Source organism: Panicum virgatum, chromosome 9K, assembly GCF_016808335.1.
Source record: "Panicum virgatum strain AP13 chromosome 9K, P.virgatum_v5, whole genome shotgun sequence".
Taxonomy (NCBI): Eukaryota; Viridiplantae; Streptophyta; class Magnoliopsida; order Poales; family Poaceae; genus Panicum; species Panicum virgatum.
The window spans coordinates 50,674,030-50,696,670 of NC_053144.1; the positions used below are offsets into that span (position 1 = coordinate 50,674,030).

Genomic DNA, 22,641 nt, shown 5'->3' on the forward strand with positions numbered 1-22,641 from the left:
GTCCTGGGCACTGACTAGCGAACGATGCCCGGGGTTAGCACAACCGCAATGCGCTTTTAGATTTAGGAAGCGTAATTCAAGAATGCACTTTCGAGCTGTTAGGAAGGCCCCCCTGTGACCTGTCCCATCATCAAAACACCAATCCACCGCCGTCGCCGTCGCCGTGGGCGAGAACCGAGCACGCGTTTGAGCGGCGCGCGGCGGGAGCAGCTGCAGCGGGCCGGTCGGCACGCTCCAGCGCCTCGGCGATGAGTAGCGACGACAGCTTTCCTGCTGCGCTCCAACGGCAGCAGCAGCAGACTACGGTTTCCCCCCTGGCTGTCGTCTCTCCTCTCCCGCAACTCTTTCTTCGTCGCCATGGTAGTAATTTCCTCCCATCCAGAATCCACGCGGTGCACGTGCACATGGCTTTTGTGTTTTCCCACGAGTCTTGGTCATGCGAAGTTGCAGCGAAGGAAACAGTCTTTCGATGGAATTCGATTGCATCTTCCTGCACACCACCAAATCGTTTAACAGAGTAGGTTGCTAGGAATTGAAATAGGAATAACCTTTTGTTACCTGTCGACCTGTTGCATGGTGATAGTGCCCTATGGATAGTCAATGCCCGATTTACATTTTAGAGTGCTCACACGTCAGGCAGTATGTAGTATGTATACACAACCTGAAATTGGAATATTTGGATTACCTGGTACCACTACCAGTGTACTGCCTGCAATTGGTCATCACATTCACACTCATCCTGTACACCTGTGTGAATGAAGTGCATGACATAGTCTTATCCAAGATCAAGTCCGTCAATCTTTACCAGTGTTGTAATGTGGTTGATGTATGTCCACATCACAATGACCAAGACAAACTGATGGTTGAATGGTTGATGCTGATGTGTTTGGTTCCAGTGAACAACAGTGTGGTCAAATCAATCAAAATAATTGCCTGGCAAGAAGTCCTTCCATGAGAGGTTAGCCAGTGAAGACCAATTGTATCCAGGAAATTTCCACGGACCCATTGATAGGCTATTTGCTATAAAACAGGGTGTTTTCTTGTCTCCCATTTCATGGGTTCAGGAAAGGGAATTGCAATTGCTACCATGCAGCTGGTATTGATATGGAGCATAACATCCACCATCATGTTGGTCGCATCCAGAGCTCATCCTCCCTCTGCTGATAGTCTTGCGCACTGCCCCAAAACCTGTGACGATGTGAGCATCCAGTACCCCTTTGGCATCGGGCCTGGCTGCTCCCGACAGGGATTTGAGGTAACCTGCAATAGGACTACCAAACCTTGGAAGCTCCTCTTGGGCAACACCACCACTCAGGTGACCGGCCTCTATCCTTCAGGAACTGTCCTTGCCTCTTTTGTGTACACCATCCCCATGGCACCGGGCGTCGGCACCTACAACCTGTCATGGCAGTCTCCAGGGCGGAATCTCAACATCGAGTCTTATAATTACTTTGCGTTCCTTGGTTGCGGAATCGGGGTCTACCTGTTTCACCCAGACACCGGTGACCTTGTAGGTCATTGCACAAGCAAGTGTTCCTCCATGGCGGCTATGCGCATAGCATCACAAGGAGGTAGCTGCAATGGCATGGGTTGCTGCACCGTCACATTCCCTGTGCCGTTTCGAGGGTTTACAGTGACTGTCATTAAAAGCAATGATACAATACCACAACCCTTCAGTGATATCAATGTCAAGGCTTTCTTAAGTTTCCGTCCATATAAGTTTAGTATTATGGAGCTTTTGTCCGATAAAATAAATGCAAGTACCATTGGTGCTTTGCCGGCATACCTCTCAACAGTCATTGCAGATGAACCCAACTGTAAGAGTGCCCAATTGAATAATAAGACGCAGTATGCATGCAGCAATAGCAATTGCATGGATGTGCAAAATGGAGGATACTCTTGTGCTTGCTCTGGAAACTTTGATGGTGGCAATCCTTACCTTCTTGATGATTGCAAACAAGGTATGCACCCAATTACTCTCAAGTGTTTCTTTTTGTAATTGATTATTATCTTGTGACATACTTTTGGTTATCAAACTGGAGCAGAGTATAACCCAACCCCAAAGACGAACTGTTCTCGATCATGTGGCAAGACATATATTCCTTTCCCTTTTGGGCTGGAGCCAGGGTGTTTTGCTAAAAGGAGATTTCAACTGAATTGCGCATCCAACCGCACTCTTATTGCAAGACCACCTGCAAAATATGAAGTGACAAATATTTCATTAGATGAAGGACTCCTGTATGTCAATAAGCTTTCAGAATCTGAAGATACCAACACAAATTATCTATCAATATACTATGGTGGTTCTGATTACTTTGGCCAGCAGTTAATTTATGGTTTGGGGCAATCTGGCTTTTCTGAAGAGTATGGTGCTTGGAGCTGGTCAATAACCAATTCGACATGTGAAAGTGCAAAACAAAACAGTACTTATGCATGCCTCAGCACAAACAGCGAGTGCATTGGTGTTACACGTGGGACAATCTATGCTGGTTATCGTTGCAAGTGTTCTCCTGGATTTGAAGGAAATCCTTATGTTCAAAATGGATGTACAGGTACACATTCTCTAAAGTATCCAATGCATGCATTTGATTAGGCAACAAGAATAGGCATATTTGACTCTGTATGCTATCTGTTGAATTTGAATGTAAGCCAGATATTAATGAATGTGTAGTTGAAATAAAGCAATAGGATTCATCATCAGAAGTGAATTATGTTTTATCCGCTCCAGTTTATTTTGTTTGGAATTCTATTTTCAGATATTGATGAGTGCTTGATACCAAACTATTGTAATGGGACATGCTATAACTTTCAAGGAAGCTATAGTTGTTGCCCTCATGGTATGTCGTTTGATCCAGTACGAAGGCAGTGCACTTCTATTAAGGGGCAAAATATTCTTTTGGGTATGTCACACTTTCCTTGTCATTTGATGTCTCTATAAACTCCAGTTGAAATATAACTTTTCAATTGCTGCAAATACTTATGTAGGGATTTCTGTTGGAATTAGCAGTGGATTTGGAGTTCTACTTCTTACGTTGACTGCAATTATATCAGTCAAAAGGTGGAAGAGAGGCACGCAAAAGAAAATCCGAAAGGCGTACTTCCGGAAAAACAAAGGTCTACTCTTGGAGCAGCTGATCTCGTCCAGTGAAAGTGTTACACATAACACAAGAATATTTTCATTGGAGGAGTTAGAGAAAGCAACCAACAACTTTGACTCAACACGAATTATCGGACATGGAGGTCATGGCACAGTTTACAAGGGTATTTTATCCGATCAACGGGTAGTCGCCATCAAAAGGTCCAAACTTGTGGAGCAAAGTGAGATTGATCAATTTGTTAATGAGGTGGCCATCCTATCCCAGATAATTCATCGCAATGTGGTGAAACTTTTTGGTTGTTGCCTTGAATCCGAGGTGCCTCTTCTCGTGTATGAATTCATCTCCAATGGCACACTTCATGATCTTCTTCATGGCGATCTGGGTGCCAAATGCTTGTTAACATGGGAGGATCGTATCAGGATTGCTCTAGAAGCTGCAGGGGCACTTGCTTACCTCCATTCTTCTGCCGCTATACCAATCTTTCATAGAGATGTGAAATCAACTAACATACTCTTGGATGATGCCCTCACCGCAAAGGTTTCAGACTTTGGTGCTTCCAGATCCATTTCGATTGATCAGACTCGTGTGGTTACAGCTGTGCAGGGGACATTTGGGTACTTAGATCCAGAATATTACTATACGGGCCAGTTGACTGAAAAGAGTGATGTTTATAGTTTTGGCGTGATACTTGTTGAGCTCGTAACACGGAAAAAGTCAATTTTCCTCAACTGCGTTGGTGAAAAGCAGAACTTGTGTCATTGTTTCCTTCAAGCACTTAGGGATAAAACTATTATGGATATGGTGGACCCTCAAGTTGCTGAGGAAGCCAACCAAAGTGAAACTGATGAAATTGCCGTGGTCGCGGAGATGTGTTTAAGGTCTAAAGGAGAAAACAGACCTAAAATGAAAGAGGTGGAGTTAAGATTGCAACTCCTAAGAGCTAAAATATCTAGAACACACAAAGAGGAGTCAAAAAGAGGCAGGGAAACCTCGCAATCATTATCGTATAGATCTACTTCCCTGACCATGACCAGGAGAGCTGAAATTGGCTTTGTTGCTAATCTATCATCTCAGGCTGTCTCCAGGTGCCACACTATGGAGCAAGAAATGATATATTCTGCAGAGTTTCCTCGTTGACCATACATTTTGGTATGAAGAACTATCCAGCTTCTTTGTTTTATCATTTGAACTGAAACACCTCATATTCGATCTACCACATTGTCAGTCAGTTGAAGCTTGAACAAATTCGCCGTATGATTTTCTCTGGATACCCTACAAGTTTTTATCATGAAAACTGTAGCACTGCATATTAATATACCAAGTCCATGTAGTTAGTGAGTTGGTTGAAGGTTGAATAAATTTACCATACAATTACTTTGAGTTTCTTTTTGTAAGTGGGTTTTCAAATGCACTAGAAACACAAGCGCGGATTTGCCGCGCCCACCGTAGAGCTGACCAGTTTAGGCTTGTGAATTGTGATCCATTTCCAAATGGATTACCAGCTCAATGTACTATTCTTTGTCTTTAGTATAAGCAGATTCAGCATTATTGATAAAAGATTAAGGTGAGCAGGAATAGTAATTTTTTATTTGCTGTATTCATCTGTACAACGTCAGTACACATCTTTTCCAGAATTTTGTGATGCTACCTGTTCTGCTCGTTGGACGTGTGTGAATATGAATGACTTTTCATGAACAAAGCTATATAATTCATACTGATTTATATGAACTCTTAGACTCAAAGATTACATAAATTATTAGATATCGTAGTATAGATGCAGCACATTCTTCGTGCTTACATATAGATTGTGTTGGGGCTTAAGAGGTCCTGTCTTTGCCATCTGTGCTCTGTGATCTGCCGTCTGTGACACCGTGCATTGAGAAATAGCGACAGCTCCGCAAGTGAATTGCAACATTAGTGAATATAAGTAGAGATTAAAAAAAGGAGAGCCAGGCGGAGATGGAAGGCCAGCGCTCAAATTACAGAAATATACATAACTCTGAATATAGTGATACTTGAACCAAATTAAATATTAGTGACCTGCATTGACTGTTTTGCTTTGTTGAATAAACTGGCTACAGAGGAAGCTGTAGATAGCAGCAATATAAATTCTTTCTTGGATAATTTAGTTTAAATTATTATTTGAATAAGTAATAATTTGTTTGTACTGTAGTTCAATGCTTGAACCCCATCCTCTTGTGGCCGGAATCGTCAGGATCGGAGCTCCCAGTGGTGAAGCCATTCTGCAGAAACGAAAAGCTTCAGAATTTGAAAATAAATTTGTACCTCTGAAACATTGCAACAGCACATGGTGGTCAAGCGAATTGGAAAACATATTGATCCATATATAGAAACTTTTAATAAAGATGCTCTGAACAGCTTACTATACAACTTAAAGTACATGTTTTATTTTCTACCTGAAAAGAAATTAGCAGAGATGTTAGCCAGAAATTAAACATGCCCGTGATAGCAGATAGATTGGAAGAAGTAAGTAATCTATACCTATTGCTAAAGCAAGTAAGCTTTAGGTTTGTCCATCTTATATCATTGATAGGTGGGCCTTAGATCCATCCCGTATGCTAGTTGGACAATCCGTCGACTATTTTGCTTTGTTGAATAAACTGGCTACTGAGGAGCAGGCCAAAGTTGGGGCCAGAGACAATATACTCAAGATCAAGAAGATTGCGTGCTGGAAATTGAAGAAATGGATGAAAAGTAAAGTAATTGCTGACAAAACAATTAGATAATTTGTTTATCAATTTTCAGTTATTTTAGCATAAGGAGCAACCTCAATGAGTGCTCTGGCACAATATGCATTGTTCCTGCACAATTAAGTTTAGGGATTGTGTTTTCCACTCAGGACTCAGTCTTAATAAAAAATGTATATGCTACATTGACATTTTAATTTTCAACTTGTAATCAAGGGGCATGGAAGCAAATGAAGAAGAGCATGTAAGGAGATTCTTTCTCTTCTACTTAAACTGTAACACAGGAAAAGCATATCCAGGGTGGGTTTGAGGAAGGATGAGAGGAATGAATGGAGAGAAAGGCCAACAATCATCACAGTTTGGCAACTTTTATTAATTTGGCTGATCATCTACAGATTGTCTATCGAGATGCATGTACTTTAGGAAAAAAAAATGAGAGCCATTGCAGTTAGGAAGTGCCATGAGGTGCCCGCTATGTTGTTGAGCATTACTGATGCTTAATTTCATCCATCAAGTGACACAAATCGATTCCACAAGTATACCAATCCCTTGCATCAATTAAGTCGTTAACAAACAATTCAGTTTAGGTGTCATGCAATGAGGAAAATCCAAACAACAACAGCTGAGTACTCACCCAAGAAATTTGGAAATGTACTGACCATAGAGGCATTTCCTCGAGCAGCTGCTGGACATTAGTCATGTCAATGGCCACTGGAACTCCTGGGGCAGTAACCGACGGACTCTGCTGCATGGGACATTGCACAAGGGCGCGGGGGAGCTGCACAGCACCAGAGCCGGTCACCTTCTTGCTCGGGGATCCCTTTGCTTTGGTACTTGCTTGCAGGTGGCTGGCTGCAGTTTGCGAAGCAGGAATGTCTGCGCGGAGCGCGCGGCGCCCATACTCGGAGCGCACGGTGGATGACGGGAGGAGCACCAGTGCTAGGGACCCAAGTCACAGCTGCCGCTTGGACGAGCGCCGCCGGTGAGCCCATCAGGCCATCACGTGGAGGGGTGTGGCTGCAAGGCGGGGAAGCGGTGATGGGTCGACCGGTCGAGGGAGACTACGTTTCTAGAAGCTGCCCGAGGGATGGAGCGCGAGCCGCGGCCCAGGCGCGGCAGCCGCCGCCGGCGCAAGACCACGGCCGCGCCACCGGGCCGCGCCGCCGAGGGAGATATGGCGGCTCGGCGCGGCTGCCTAGCAGGTGGCTCGACGCGACGGTTTCTCCGCGGCGCCTCCTCGTCTTCCATTCTCCTCCTCCGCAGCCCGGCAGGCAGCTCGGCACGGCGCAGCGTGGGGCCCGGCCGGCCGCCGCCGGGCCAGGCCGCCGAGGGAGGCTTGACGGCTCGGCGCGGCTAGCCAGCGGGCAACTCGATGTGGCGGTTCCTCTTCCGTTATCCTCCTCCGCGGCCTAGCAGGTAGCTCGGCACAGCGTGGCGTGGCGGCCCAGCGGGAGGCGCGGCGGCGCATGGTGGCCTGGTGGGAGGCGCTGCGGCGCGGTGGCTCGGCGCGGCTACTCGGCGGGCAGGTCGATGCGGCGGCTCCTCATCCGCCGGGAGGAGGGGACGAGCGGGTTCACGAGTATTCGGGTCCGCGGCTTAACGGGCAGAGAGAGGATTGCGCTGGCACGATCCAACGGTCGACATCATGAGCTGGGCGAATCCGACGACTCGTGGGCTAACGGGCGACGTGGACCTACTACCCGCCCGCGGAATCGACCCAGCTTTCGATATTAGAAGATTGCTAAACTTTGCTGTGTTTCTTGTGTAGAAGTAATCAGGGTTTCCAAGTGAATGACTATCCATGTTGATTTGTTATGGTTCTGTTGTTTACTCAGCCCAAGAGCTCTAGACAAAAGTCATCCTGTCATACAGGGCAACCTGGGCAAGGTTGATAGGGTGACTGTTTCTAGAATTTTGTGTTTGGGTAAGCGTTTGTGATGTCATACCACTCCAGGCATTTGGTGCCTCTCCCAGCAACCTTGCCCAAACACAAAATTCTGACACGCTCAAGGATTGCTCTACAGGCTGCAAGTGAGCGTTTCTGATGTCTGGGCCAACTGACCATTCCTGTTTCGTTGTATTGCTTAGTTGGGAATGTATAATATTACGGTGCATGTTTTTGATAGGTCATGCTTACTGAATCCTCCAAACTGTTGAACTACGAGCAGGAAAATGCCATTTATGCTGTTTTTTAGATCATGCTGTCCTCTCACCTCAATCCTCTATTGCTTTGTTTTTGTTTGTTTTTTTCAGTGAGCTGATTCCTGAGACCTCCAGCCGGAACGGCCCACCTGCATCCCAGGGATAGCGGCAGCGGGCTGATCCTGGAGCATTGAACAGCTCACATGGGCCGGGGCCGGAAGAACAAATAGCCCTCGTCGTTCCTCAGAACCTAGTGGACGCAGAACAATACATGCCCCAACAGCCCAAAAGACGATGACGCAGCACTGAGACAAGATTCTGGACACCAAACTGGCAAATTGCTTCAATGATTTCCAATGACTCCGGATGAATTTGGGCACTAGATTGGTACCATTAGAAAGGTTATTATCTTTTTAGCTTTTCGTGTATATATAGAACGTGCAAAACTGAGCCCGTATGCGATCTGGGCATCTCCAGATCGTGTCCAGCAATCGTCATTCCTGCGGGCAGGCACACCTGTGTGTTGTTTGGCTACTGATACTCCAGTCGTCACCCACTAGCAGCTTGTAAAAAGAAAGAATGACATTTGACGACACACAAACACATCAAAAACAACTTAGAAGATGTATCTAGTAGATCGTTTATACAGCTCAGAGATACTAACATACTAGTTCGTACTCCATTTTCAAATCTACCCAATTACAAAAAGAGAAAAGAAAAGGGCAGTACTATAGAGGCATAGAGCCAAGCAAAACTAGATTAACAGAAGTAGCTCCCTCTTCTATTACTACAAACGGTGGGTGTTGTTATAATAATGTCATCTCATAAAATTGCGACTCTTCAGTTGTCGTCAGCCGGCTTGCGTGCCTTCAAGAACTTCGGAATTGGCAACTCGCTCGGATCCGAAGACTTGACGAACAAGTGAAACGTAGGCAAGGGCAGCTCGCTCGGGTGCGGCGCCTTTATGAACGTCAGACCAGTGTAGTACTCCACAGCCACTGCCACCGGCTTCGCATCCTCCTCCGACTTCGCCTTCTTTTCGCTTCGCTCAACCTACGCCGACAACGCTCCGCTCAAGGTCCTTTTGGCTCCGATCTCTCTCGATGGCGATCGCCCTGAACGCTCGAAGCTGATCTCCTTCTTAGCCTTGTCTCCAGTCTAAGTGATGATCTCCATCGACGGCGTCAGCTCGACGTGATCTCCTTCTTAGCCTTGTCTCCAGTCTAAGTGATGATCTCCCTCGACGGCGTCAGCTCGACGTGCTCAATATGCTGGTCTTCTTCCTCTTGGCGCTGTCTCTTATCCAGATGTTGCTCTTAGGGACGCGCAATCCGGAACGCTGCTGCTCCAAGCCGACCGCTCCCTTGCACAGCCTGCACGTGAGAAAGTAGCAGCAGGCGTGTGATCGTGCACACGGCAGGCATGAGCGACAAGCCGCGCGCGTGCACGTGAACGTGAACGGGAAACAGATAAAGCAGGTACGAAAGCGGAAAATGAAGGAGACGTGGAAACTCCGGCAAAATGATTAACAAACTAGTACATTGAAACTAATAGAAAGATTAGCTTAGAACGGAAAGTGGAGGACTAACTCACTCTGTTCGCTGCAAACCAGTCAACAATATTTTTTTCTCACACCAAACCAGCACCAACACCAGCCAGCCAGCAGTACTTTTCTCTCGTAACAAATCAGCACCAGCCACAGCCAGTCGAAAAAATCTAGACTAAACGGAAGAACTAAAGGAAGACTAGGAAATGAAGATTAACAAATATATTGAAAGCTATTTAGTTAGATGGAAATTAGAAGACTAACTGACGATGCACAGTAGATGAGAAGATTTAACTGAAACAATAAGATAACAGGAGATGGAATCTAGCTAGAGAAGAAGCCAACGAAAAAAAAACGAAAGACGGAAACTAACCTGCACTGCACTAAACAAAAAAGTAAACAAACAATAATCTAAACTAAACGAGAGAAACTAAACAAAAGACTGCTAAAAGTAGTTGGAAATACTAGTGCGAAAAAATATTAAATAAAAGACTGGTAAAACTAAATATTGTGAAAAGAAATATTTCCTCCGCTCTAAATTGTAGATCGTTTTAATTTTTTTAAATTTATAGTGTTTGTTATGCATATATAATGTATGTTTAGTAAAATATATAAATTTATAAAAATTAAAATAATCTATATTTTAGAACGGAGGGAGTACGAAGCGAAGTGAGAACGCGAATCGCCGAAACTTTGAGATGCAAACCGCGGCGGCCGCCGCCAACCACCAACAACCGTTGCTGGCCAAACCACAACCCAGCGGCGACCCTGCCGTCGCCCAGGCTCACCGCGCCGCCATATTCCGCCGCCCCTCCGCGCCCGCTTCAACTCCGCCGCCCGATGCGCCGACGTGCCGGCTTCAATTGCATTTCCCGGCTCCATTCCCTCGGGTTTCTGGCTCCACTGGAAGATGCGCAAGGCTAGAGGACACAGAGCGGCGTGCTCCAAGGCAGCAACGCATCGAGGGAAGCGAAGAACCAAATGCCCCGAAACGTGGATATGCGATATCGGCCGCGTTCGGGCGGCATGGTGTTTGCGCTTTGCCGGAAGAGGATGCCCATGCGCTGTTTGCTGAAATAGCTGAATCCATTGAGCTGAGGCTCGCCGCCTTGCCACTGACTGAGAAAGCGGCCGTTGAAGGTCGCCATATGCTGAAGGGCCTTCAGGCGTCAGCACCGCGGGACACGCACGCGCTCAGGATCTGCATGCGCCGCTGCCGGGGACGATCCGTCAATGCTCTGCAGTCTGCACGACTGCTTACTGCGGTCAGATTCCCTGGTTCGGTGAAGAAAAGCACGGCTGTTTTCATCAAGATGGCAAAGGGGAATCCTGCTGCTGTTTGTCCGTTGTGAAATGAGAACAAATGAGGAAAACATGGACCTTGCTACACCTTTCCTAGGTTGATCCACCGATCCTTGCTTTCCCAAATGACCAAAACAGCATGTTGTTGTTCACGAGAAGGATTGTTTCTTCAGTTGAACCTATTGCAGTCAGAGATAACCTAAGTGCAAGTTTAACTATGATCTGAATGAGAGGTATGTATTTCCGCGCATGAAAGGCCATTCTAAACATATTGTCTGTTGTAGCGCACCCCTCTTTTTTATATATAAATTTACTCTGCTCGGAAACTTCTATTATCATTATTGGCAACTAACCAATTATACTGTATTGTTTCATTTGCCTGCATGATCTTCGCACATTGGGTTGTTAACTTTGTTCTTCTTCTTTTTTGGGTGCCGAAATGATGATGTATAGCACTGGGATAGTTTCGTAGTACTCCTTTTATAATGCCTGCAAGACTGAAACTGTTTTCCTTCTCTTCAGTCAATTTGCCTAGAGATGTGCTTTGTGTTCCATAAAAGTGGTGGCACATCCTGAAGTAAAATACTGAGAACAGTGCAGGTACAATACCAATATAAGATATGAAATAAACACTTATACTTGGAGATTAATTAGTTATTTAAGAGAAACAAATATTCCTGTTAGGGAAGATGAAGGCTTCCTAGCCCACATTGTGACCTCCGTCAAAGTTCAATCACATAAACTGAAGAACAGTGCATGATATTTCTCAGCAAGCAGAATGTCAGCAATCAATAGTAGAAAATTGAAAAGAAGATAACTGGAGAAATTTTAGCGCAAGAGGTTTCTTTTTCTTGTATTCAAGAGCGATACATAAACATACATATATATATGAATACAATGAAATAAAGCTAAAAGATGACATTTCACTAACTCAGATCCTGCTTAAGATTTCCGCATGTCAACAATTCATTGCGTCGAACATCACCCTAGCACATACTACAAGCTTCATCAGCTAAAAGGAGTGTCTGCACTATAGATTCCATTGTTGGTCTTTTGCTTCTGTCTTCATCTAAGCATGAGACAACCAATTTGATCAGTGTTCTTACCTGCATGTAGTTGAATTGTCCGTTCAGCTTGCAGTCCACAACCTCAGCTATTGAAGAGGATTCCTCGTTATCCAACATGTGAACTAGCATTCCTACAAGATTCCTGAGCACCTTATGTACCTCCTCATCAGCACCTACAGCCAAGTCAAGAACTCGTTTTCCCAACACTAGCTCAAGAAGCACAACTCCATAGCTGTACACATCAACTTTGGCGGTGATCTGCAGGCTGCTGATCCACTCTGGAGCGATGTAACCTATGGTTCCCCGCACTCTCGATACATTCTGATTGGAGCCACCTCTGTTCAGCAGCTTCACCAATCCAAAGTCGGCAATCTTGGGTTCTAGATTCTGATCCAACAGTATGTTCTCTGGCTTCACGTCGCAGTGTATTACCCACTCAAGACATTCATGATGAAGATAAGCCAAACCCTTTGCGACACCTAACGCAATATTAAATCTCTGCCTCCACTCTAGCAGAATGTTGTCTTTGAATAGGATGTTAGCTAATGATCCATTCTCAATGTACTCGGTGACCAACATCCTGTGTGAGCTTTCAGAGCAAAACCCCCATATCCTTACTAGATTCATATGATTAATCCTCCCAATTATGCTCAACTCTGCTTGAAACTCCTCCTCACATTGCCTTACATTTTCCAGCGTCTTAACAGCCACTGCTCGACTGTTGTCCAAGATTCCCTTGTAGACAATCCCTGAGCCTCCTCTTCCAAGCTCTTCTTTGAATTTTCTTGTGGCTTTAACCAACTCTGTATAACTGTATCTTCTGAAATTACTAGTCATCATCTTGTAGCCTTCCTCAACTGCTTGTATTTCGGATGCTCCCAACTCCCATCTCAAAACAAAGCACCATGCTGATGCGATGAAGAAAACTTCAAGAACAAAAATTGCACCTGCAAACCCGTAGAAGTAAAACCATTTTGCTTCCCCCTGATTGGCCTTGTGAACATACGGAAATGGTTCCATTATTGATGCGCTCATCTGGCCACAATCAGGATGTTGCTTTCTTGAAATAAGCACATTGGTTTGGGGAATCGGAATACCTGAAATATTCACACCCACTGGGAGCTTGAGATGCATCATTCGCGCCGATTTTGTAGGTGCTGTGTATGCCTTCCCATTGTAAAGAAAAGCCTTTGGAAAGCATGTCCCTGATCCTTGCTGGTACTGAAAGCCTTTGCAGGTGCAATCACTCCTACATATGTTCTTGCAAGTCTGCAAGGATACATGGTCGACACGCTGTTGATCAGATCCCCAAAAGTCGATGCCTGGAAGCCGCAAGAACTTGACAGATTGCGCTTGCTCAACTGTACAGGCAATGTCTACAACAGCTCTACAGCCTTGGCTCCAGTTCCCAGGGTTGCTCATCACGTAACCCGGTGGGCAAGAGCATGTAGGCGTCGGCAAGTAGTGGCAGATCCCATTTGGACCACACAATCCATGAACGTTGCAGGGCTGAGACACTGCAATCCAGGAAACTGACCATCTCCCATCTGAATTGTTCAAGCTGTAGAGTCGAAGATTGCCATCAGGATCCAGAGTAAGCCTTCTCTTGATCCCATGACCTTCATCAGAGGCAACAATTGCTTGCTGGTTAGCTAAATCACTGGAAAAGAAGCTTCCCGTTTCATCTAGACCCGCGATCCTTGTACTGTTATACCTATTCCTGTTATTCTGATACTCTCCATTGTCAGGGTCCGGCCAATATATTTCATGCACATCGACATCGTCGTATATAAGGGACAATATCGACGAGTCCGTGAAATGAAATATGTAGTGACCTGGGACATGCAATCCAGTGGTGGAGACAAGCTTTGTAGCTGCGTTGATGCGCTGGCCGGGCAGCAGGGTATCTGTTGGTGAATCGAAGCTCTGCCACAGAACCATTCCCCTGGAGTTTTTCAGGACAAGGTTCCCAGTTTCCAGCAGCTGGGCATACTGCACACCTGCAGGGTCACCACCTGTTTGCCACACCACCACGCCATCGTAGTCGGTGAGAACCAAGGTGCCGCCCTTCCGCAGGGTCATCTCCGCCCCCCTGGCGTGCACGGGGCGGTCGCGGTTCGCGGTCCAGACGATGGTCTTGTTCACTTTGGTGTACCATATCGAGAAGGTGAAGGCGTTGTCGTAGATGCTGTGGAAGCCGCAGGTGAAAGTGCCGTTTGGGGAGCGCAGGATGTCGGTCTGGTGCTTGTCGACGGAGAGCGAGGATCTTAGCGGCAGAGTGTCTGTAAAAGCTGAGCTTGAGAGGAGGGGAAGCAGTGATAATACTGGCAGGATGGAGAAGAAGGGCGCCATGGCTGGAGTCTAGGCAGATGGTTGTGCGGATGAACGCGCTGCTTCTCAAGCAAGCTCTCATATGTATGTCCTGCTGCACTGGATTCTTCTCTCTTGTGGTGTTCTCAGGCATGTAGGGCACGTGTTCAGGATGGACCACAGCGATATCCAGCTGCTCGTCATTGGACTTGTGCTTCCCACCCCCATAAACCCGTAAAGACAAAAAAAAAAACATCACATCGAATATTTCGACATATACATAAAGTACTAAATGAAGTTTATTTATAAAACTTTTTGTATTGATGGGCTGTAAATCGCGAGACGAATCTAATGAGCCTACTTAATCCATGATTTGCAATAGTGATGCTACAGTAACCATCCGCTAATTATTTATTAATCATGAATTAATTAGCATCGTTAGATTCGTCTCGCGATTTACAACTCATCTGTGCAAAAAGTTTTGTAAATAGACTTCATTTAGTACTTCAAATTAGCAAGATTCCATCGCAATTTTTTTTTTGCAAAACATAAACACGGCCTTGGGAGCCTGTGAGGAGCTTTGTTTTTCTGGTTGTGCCTGATTTGAGCAGTATTTTGTCCCTTGTCAAAATTATGCTGCTAAGGAGGCTGATCTCGCTAGGGAGAACATTCCAGCTCTTAGCTCATGTTCCTGGTCAAATTTAGATAGCTAAAGTTCAACTATACGCGTAGAAGGTCAACTTCTGTACAGGCTGGATTCATGAAAGGTTTAATGAAGAGTGTTGCTGCTTGTACAAATCGGTCAAAATCTGTTACGTGTGCTTCTGTCTTTTCTTCTCTTATGTATGTACAGTACAGTAAACTCATGGTTTCTCGATAGAGATTCATGTGCAATTGTCCAAGTCATTGATTTCGGTTCTGACTAGGCGTAATCTTGGGCAAGAAATCTCTGGCCTCCTTCAGACTATTCCTTGTTCCGACTAGGCTGCCTCTACTCTACTTATACTCTTTAGAAAAAGAAAAAAAAAGTGCAAATAATGATCATCTTGATTGTAGTTTTTAATAACATTATTATGCTCCTGAAACGCTGATTTTTAACAGAGTATTAATATTATATTACTCTACTAGTAATCTTGATTGATAGGCATAGCAGCTGTTGACTTTGGTGGCTGCCAAGATGGGTCGGAAATTGACAAATTGTCATGTACTATTACTGTTCCGTGTAAGAAGTGCTAGAGGAGATTTGGAAATTATCGAATGATGTACAAATGAAGTTCTTGACCCCATTATGGTTTCGACATGATGTACGTGTCGGTGGGATGAGAAAAAAGGTACGCGAGGTCCATATTTTCTGTCAGAATTTCAGAAGCATGACAGTATGTTTGATGCTGGGGCAGGCATGGTTAACGTCTCGGTATTTTGCTGGTGTAACAAACTTATTTGAGATCCTGAAACTAAAAGTGCATCATTCCAGGCCAAGCACTTAGCGTAGGATATCTAAATAAACAATCCAAAAGAAGAAAGCGGCAAAAACATCAGCCAAGGATGTTGTTATCTGTATCACTGAAGTTATCAGCGATCAATCAACCGTGAAATTAATGACAAAGGACCACATTAATTAAAATTGTAAATATAAATTATAATTCTATCCCCAAACTTGAAAGGATCCTTGGTCCAAGGATGGAGAGGACAAGAAAATCAGTCTGAATCCAAATTTAAGACAAATCAAGCATCCAACAACAAAGTGCTCTGTACCAAATGCAAACCACAGCATGAGAGAACAATCTTGGGAGCTTCTGGAGCACTTGGATGTCACCATCCTTCATTTTGGTGCCACCAAGAGTTAGTTTTACGAGGCTATCCAGCGATGCAACCCAGCTTGGCAACGCTTCCAGTCTTTCATACAGTAGGAGGCTTTGTAGGAGCAAGGGTGGGGAGGACGAAAAAATCAAGAGGCAAGGAAAAGGTTCTACCATCTGTTTCAATTGAGAGTGACCGGAGGCACTTGCTCAGCTTCTCAATGACTGCAAGTAGAGCCTCCCATTCTCCTTGTTCGGACCATTGCGTGACCGTATCCGGAGCTTCCTCAATTGTGTCAAACATCCAATCTCTTGTAGCATCCAATATGTGTCATCTGAGATCTCTATCAACCCCAAGGTCTGTATGCTTTCCAATTTCCCAGCTTAGAAGTTCCGAATTCTGATGAACTGCATCGAAGTCTGACGAATAGTACCTTTCAGTTGTTGCTACTTCATCGCCGAGTGATTGATTTGGGAATGATGGAAATTCTCATATAATCAGGGCTCTACATGGCCGATGGAAGTTTGGGTGCCTGTTCAAGGTCGCCGGAATGAACACGCACTTCGACCGCACGCAATCACGGTGCACATCCTCGTCGCCAAGCGCAGGCTTTGAACGAATTGTGGCCTTTTGGACGAATGAATCGCCGAAGCTTTTCTGACGCAAAGGAAACGTGAGGGATGCCTGTTTGGTTTGCAGACAAAACTTACCGCACTTTGTTATATTTGCCACAATCTGTCAAGTCTACGATTAGCTAAGTTTGACAAGTTTAAATAATATCTATTTAGTTGTAGCCACAGTTGCAGTAAGATTCTTTGCAGCAGACTGGATCCTACACGTTAACGACTCAGAAAAGTACGCAAGATTCTCTTAGTTTGGTTAAGGTGTTGTAAAAATTTTGAGCAGCTAAACTTTGTCAAGTTTGACATTTTTTTCTTTTGCAAACGGTGACAAAGTTACGAACCAAACATGAGTCCTGTTTGGATGACATCGTGTTTTCACAAAAAAAATGAATGCATGCATGGAGTAATAAATAAAATTTACTTGCGAAATATTTTCACGGATGAGTGTAATTTTTTGAGACGAATCTAATGAGCCAAATTCTATCATGATTGACTTTAGTGAGGCTACAGTAACCGCGCCTAATTATCCCCTAATCGTATGATCAAATGCCTCATTAGCTACAGTAACTACTGCAGTACCTTAGTTGTAGGGGAATGTATTAGGTGCAAACCAACCTCTCCGAGCAACATATGAAAACTTCAATCTAGGCCATCGGATCAACACCCAAAAGGCATGGGCGATTGGGTAATTTTCCAATCTGGACCCGTCTATGGATTGGGTAATTACACTTTTGCAAATCTCCCCTCTCATCCTCATGTCCCCTCCCCTTCGATGTTGATCCGATGGATCAGATTAAAGTTTCCATAGTTTGCACAGAGAAATTGGTTTGCACCTAATATGTTCGCTAGTTATAGAGATGATTTCGTAATTAGACTTTATTTAATACCCCTAATTAGGGATTAAAACACTGAAAAGTTTTCATAAAAACTTTTTCAGGGCCGTCCAACACACGGCAATGGCCAAAGTATGTGAACCCCCACCGGCCCACCCACACATGGCATCATATCGTACCTAAGAGGCTTTTACATGTATACTATTACAAAAGTTAGCCTAGACGTTCATACCACTAAAAAATTCGAAGACGCCTCTGTACCATCCCTTTTTTTTTTGTTTTGACCTCCATACCATTTTAGACGGAAGGAGTGCTAACCGTGGGTAACAGAGCTGCAAAAAGACCTTAGTACCCTTGGATGTCAAAAAACGGTTTAACTCTCTCCTCTCACTGACAAGCGGGCCCCACTTTGTCATCTTCTTCTTCCTTCCACCCTATCCGTGAAGCGTCCCCTCAAAAGAGAAGACTTAAATGTGATACAAAACATCAGTCCCAGGAGGCTGATGCCACATTTATTACATCAGATGGTTCAAAACCTTACAAACCTTGGCGGACACTCGATACAGATGATGATAATTATTAACCAAGCTACAACATAACACCAGACTGCAAACCACATAGGGTCCACTACGGGCTCAGAGTACTGCGACAGCGGAGGCATCTCAACGGGGCCGGTTCCACAGGCAAGGTTGGGTGTAGAACGATAACCCTACTCGGCGTCGTCTGGAACGAAGTCCGGATCTTCTTCTGTAAAAAGTGAGAGTGGGGTGAGTACAAACGTACTCAGCAAGTCCAACCACACCCACGAAGGGGGTTATAACAGAATAGTATGCATAGGTAAATCAAGGATAAGGTTTCGGTTTAATTTGACGAAAACGATATTTTATGCAGGGGTTTATTATACGAAAAACCTTTTAGAAATCAGTTTTTGCAGTAACACAGAGTTCAGGTTTTAAAACCGCTACCGGACTCCCCGTCCGTCGTAGCACACGGCACCACTGCCGGACACAATTCCAAAACAACTCACACCAGCCCATCCCAGAGAAACACTAGTTATGTGACCACACCGTAACTCGCCCAATACCGTGGGCACGGACTATTCGAATAGATTCTTAACTCTGCAGAGGTGTGCAACTTTACCCACAAGTAGGATACCACAACTCGAACACCGTCGTGTCGGTGTAGATCCCAACATAGCCATTACCCACCATAGCTAAGCCTGACTAGCCATCACGGGATGCACCAAGGGGTCATCGACCGTTCACTTAGGTATAACCGGGCATAAGTCACTCTGGGCTTATCCCTTTTCCTTAGTCACCCGTTGCTCTCAGCTCTCCTGATGGCTATCACACCAACTAGTGGGATTTATGCTACGCCGTTGCCCATACAACGGTCGAGTGGTTTGCACGATAGTGGAGTTAGGTGAGATGACACACCAACTCGGTCCTTAGACGCGACAAGATGGATATCTCCCTTCTTTGCCCTGCCACACAGGCATAGGCACACCAATCGGCAATTCACACAGAAATGCCGTCCATCCCGTCCATACTCATCTTTCGAAAATCCACATTTTATCCCTTCCCACACTCACACATTTTCTTTATCAAATAAATTATGTTATGAGTAAAGTCCTAAGCGTTCTAATATCGATTAACGTCTAAGCAAGATCAGACATTAATCTAGGTGGTCAAGGAATGGTCATCACAAATCAAGGGGTGGCTATCCAACCGTGTTTTCATGCAAGCAAAACATATGCAATTTTATAAAACAGACCATTGGGTTGTGTTCATAAAAACTAGGACAGAAACATGCATCAAAGGATGGGATTGAACTTGCCGTCTTCAAAGCCTTCGGGGAAGTCTTGACCTTCGGGCTCGGGGTCGCGGGACGGGTCCTCGTTCACCTGCTCACAGCACTGCTCGTCAACGGGTTCTCCGTCGTTCACTCCGTGGTCTACAGCGCACACAAACAGGCACACAATCAAAACACAGAAGATAAAGATTTGTCGTCGAGCTCGAAACGGGAACACATGAAATATAGAGCATAGAGTATTATTTTTGGATGGTTTCTGAGTGGTATGGCCGCAACTGAGCTAGGAGAGGCGGGGTAAAATTTTAGGTTAATCCGGGGTCGTTAGGCACATAAAATGATAGGTCAGGGGAGCGTTTAGGCCCTAAACAGGGGTTCAGGGACCTAATTGTAATTATAATTAAGTAGGCAAGGGCTTGGTTTATATTTTAGAAGTTTCTTGGGTTAATTAAAAAGGGTTAGGGTTTTATTTGTAATTAAGTTTATAAGGTGGGGGGTTTGTTTTGGAAATATAACAAAGGGTAAGGGTTTAATTGAAAAAGGGGCTTAAAAGATTGGGGTTTCTTTGCTGATTAGAGGAAAGGGGAGGGGGCTCAAGGCAAAACTGCCTTTCCCCTTCCTCTCGCCGCTGGAAACAGGGGAGGGGTGGGCGGCGCACGGCGGCGGCCGATCCGGCCGCCCTGGGCCTCGACGGCGGCCCGGGGTAGAGGGGAAAGGAAGGTGGGCCCACGGGAGGTCGAATCCCCTCCTTAATTCGAGCGGAGGGGGTCCGAGGTGGTGGCGCCACGGTGGCGAGCGGCAGCGGGCGACGGCGAGCTTGGGGCGGCGCCACGGAGCGCGGCGGCGGCCGGGAAGTGAGGGAAAACGGAGAGGGGATTGAGGAGGTCCGGTTGCCCTACCTGACTTGGGCTAGAGCGCAGCGAGGAGGGGTGCTCCGCGATGGCAGGCGTTCGGGAGCGGCGGCTATGGCGGGCGGCGGCTCTAGGAGGTCAGGAAGGCGGCAGTCGGTGGTGCTTGTGGGTTGGGGGAGCAGAGGAGCGGCGCTGGGGTCACTTTATAGGCGGCGTAGGTCGGTGGAGGCGAGGGTGCGTCGGTGGCGACCCGGCGGACCTCGCGGCCGGCCTTAATGGCGGTGGGGGCCGGCTCAGCGCTGGGCGTCAACGGCGGTCGGAGCTCGAGCAGTGAGGCGACGTGACGCCTCAGGCAGGCGGCGACCGCCGCAGGCGGCGCTGTGCCGAGGTCGCCGCCGCTGTGCGGTGTCAACGGTGGTCGTGGGCGAGCGGCGTGGCTTTGCGTGAGCGTGTGCGCTGAGGCGGGGCACGGTGGTGCAGGCGAGCGGGGCCGGCGGCGTGGGCGCGCGCACTGCTCGGGTTGTCGGGCGGAGCGAGGGGCGCGCGTGGCGGGGTGGCGCACGGGCCGGTGGCGAGTCCGCGCGCGTGCGTGCGCGTGCGCGCGACGTCGCGGCGGCGCTGGAGCAGCTCAGCGTGGCGTGTCGGGGTGCGCGGGCTGGGCAGGCGGAGCACGGCCAGGGGGGCGCGCGCGGTCGGCGCGCCGTGCGCGCGGGTGCTTGCGGAGTGCGTGGGCACGGCTGTGCGGGCGGCCGCGGCGCGGCGCGTGCTTGCGTGCGCGCGCGTGCGCACGCGCGGTGGAGCAGGCGCGCGGGGGGGGGGGGGGTCGAACCGGAGCGGCGGAGTGGAGCAGGCAGTGCGGCCGGGCGGCGCACGGGAGCAGAGAGGGAGGAGGGATCGAGCGCGCGGGGTAGGAGGAAGGAGAGAGAAGGAGAGGGAAAAGAAAAGAAAAAGAAAATGGGAAAAAGAAGAAAAAAGAAAAAGGAGGGAAGAGAAATAAAGAGAGAAAGATAGAGAGGGGAAAAAGGAGAGATTCGCGCCGTGATGGTGGCGCCCGGTCGGCCACGCGCGGCGCCTGGGCGTGCGGCGCGCAGGCCGAGGGCCAAACAGGGATGGGACAGCGGAAGATCTGGGTGCCGGCTCGGTTCCTCGGGGTATCGGGAAGTCAGGCGGAAGATGAAACAAGAAAGGGATCGAGCTCAACGACAAAACAAGGGTTAGCGCGCGATTTATTTTTGTTAGATTTTTGGGATGTCACAAACCTACCCCACTTAAAATGAATCTCGTCCTCGAGATTCGACTGGTTCCTAAACAGGTGGGGAAATTCCTTCTTCAGGGCGTCTTCGCGTTCCCACGTAGCTTCTTTTACTCCGTGTCTGCTCCACTGAACTCTGCAGATTCGTACTTCGGAGTTTCTGGTCCTCCTGGTGACGGTGTCTAGAATCTTGACCGGTACCTCTTGATACCGCAAGTCTGGCTGCAGATCTATCGTTTCAACCGGCACATGCTCTACTTCGGGTATCCTCAAACACCTTCTCAACTGCGAGACATGGAATACTGGGTGGATATCCGACATTTCTTCTGGTAGCTCCAAACGGTATGCTACCGCTCCAACTTTCTTCAAAACTCGGTATGGTCCAATATACCGAGGGGCCAATTTTCCTTGTACTTGGAATCTTCGGGTTCCTCGAATAGGCGATACCTTGAGATACACGAAATCTCCTGGGTTGAAACTTATTTCGCGTCTTTTCTTGTCGGCGTAGCTCTTCTGTCGGGACTGGGCCGCTTTTATCTTTCCTCGAATCTCGGCGACTCTTTCTTCGGCTTCTTTTATGAGTGCGGGTCCGACTAGGGCACGTTCTCCAACTTCTGACCACATCAGAGGGGTTCTGCATTTTCTTCCATAGAGAGCTTCAAACGGTGACATGCCCAAGCTTGCTTGGTACCCGTTGTTGTATGAGAACTCGGCGTAGGGTAGACTCTGCTCCCAATCCTTGCCATAAGTGAGGACACATGCTCTCAGCATATCCTCCATGATCTGATTCACCCTTTCCGTCTGACCATCCGTCTGCGGATGATAAGCGGAACTAAAGTCTAGCTTGGTGCCCATGGCTTTATGCAAACTCTTCCAAAATCTTGAGGTGAACTGGGTCCCTCTATCTGAAACGATTCGGCTGGGCACACCATGCAATTTCACTATGTTCTCTATATAGAGCTTAGCTAGCTTCTCTCCGTCATAGTTGGTCCGTACGGGTATGAAGTGAGCTGATTTAGTAAGGCGATCCACTATTACCCATATGGAGTCATGTCCTTTTTGGGTTCTGGGCAAGCCCACCACAAAGTCCATTCCTACTTCATCCCATTTCCACACCGGGATGGGTAGGGGTTGCAGTAATCCTGCCGGCTTCTGGTGTTCAGCTTTGATTCTCTGGCAAGTATCGCAACGGGCGACAAATCGTGCAATATCTGCCTTCATCCCATTCCACCAATACTTCTGTTTTATGTCCATGTACATTTTGGTGGATCCTGGGTGAATTGAGTAGGCCGAGTTATGG

At 46.8% G+C, this 22,641-nt stretch overlaps 2 protein-coding genes and 2 long non-coding RNA genes across 8 annotated transcripts; 2 read left to right on the forward strand and 2 right to left on the reverse strand.

The window, feature by feature from the left end:
- Positions 1 to 113: 113 nt before the first annotated feature.
- LOC120652028 (wall-associated receptor kinase 3-like) lies at positions 114 to 8,461 on the forward strand. Of its 4 annotated transcripts, none has more exons than XM_039929716.1 (6): positions 114 to 958; positions 1,032 to 1,961; positions 2,046 to 2,552; positions 2,757 to 2,900; positions 2,986 to 4,247; positions 8,060 to 8,461. In XM_039929716.1, the coding sequence occupies exons 1-5, from the start codon at positions 868 to 870 to the stop codon at positions 4,233 to 4,235; spliced, it is 2,922 nt and encodes a 973-aa protein (XP_039785650.1). In that variant the 5' UTR covers positions 114 to 867; the 3' UTR covers positions 4,236 to 4,247; positions 8,060 to 8,461. The 4 variants fall into 4 exon arrangements, with proteins under 4 accessions (XP_039785650.1, XP_039785651.1, XP_039785649.1 ...); XM_039929717.1 differs by lacking the exon at positions 8,060 to 8,461 and adding an exon at positions 7,575 to 8,000; XM_039929715.1 differs by lacking the exon at positions 8,060 to 8,461 and adding an exon at positions 5,272 to 5,486 and having other exon boundaries at positions 115 to 958.
- LOC120652032 lies at positions 4,766 to 7,296 on the reverse strand. 2 transcript variants are annotated; one of them, XR_005666421.1, is made up of 2 exons: positions 6,441 to 7,296; positions 4,766 to 5,787 (listed from the first exon to the last, which is right to left on the reverse strand). It is a non-coding gene; the product is annotated as an uncharacterized LOC120652032 (long non-coding RNA). The 2 variants fall into 2 exon arrangements; XR_005666420.1 differs by having other exon boundaries at positions 4,766 to 6,354.
- Positions 8,462 to 11,591: 3,130 nt separating the features above from the next.
- LOC120652033 (putative receptor protein kinase ZmPK1) lies at positions 11,592 to 14,371 on the reverse strand. Its single transcript, XM_039929720.1, has one exon. It carries the CDS (start codon positions 14,213 to 14,215, stop codon positions 11,783 to 11,785), a length of 2,433 nt encoding a protein of 810 aa, XP_039785654.1. The 5' UTR covers positions 14,216 to 14,371; the 3' UTR covers positions 11,592 to 11,782.
- A 1,542-nt stretch (positions 14,372 to 15,913) lies between these two features.
- LOC120648772 lies at positions 15,914 to 16,846 on the forward strand. The gene is made up of 2 exons (XR_005665081.1): positions 15,914 to 16,330; positions 16,414 to 16,846. It is a non-coding gene; the product is annotated as an uncharacterized LOC120648772 (long non-coding RNA).
- The last annotated feature ends 5,795 nt before the right edge of the window (positions 16,847 to 22,641 follow it).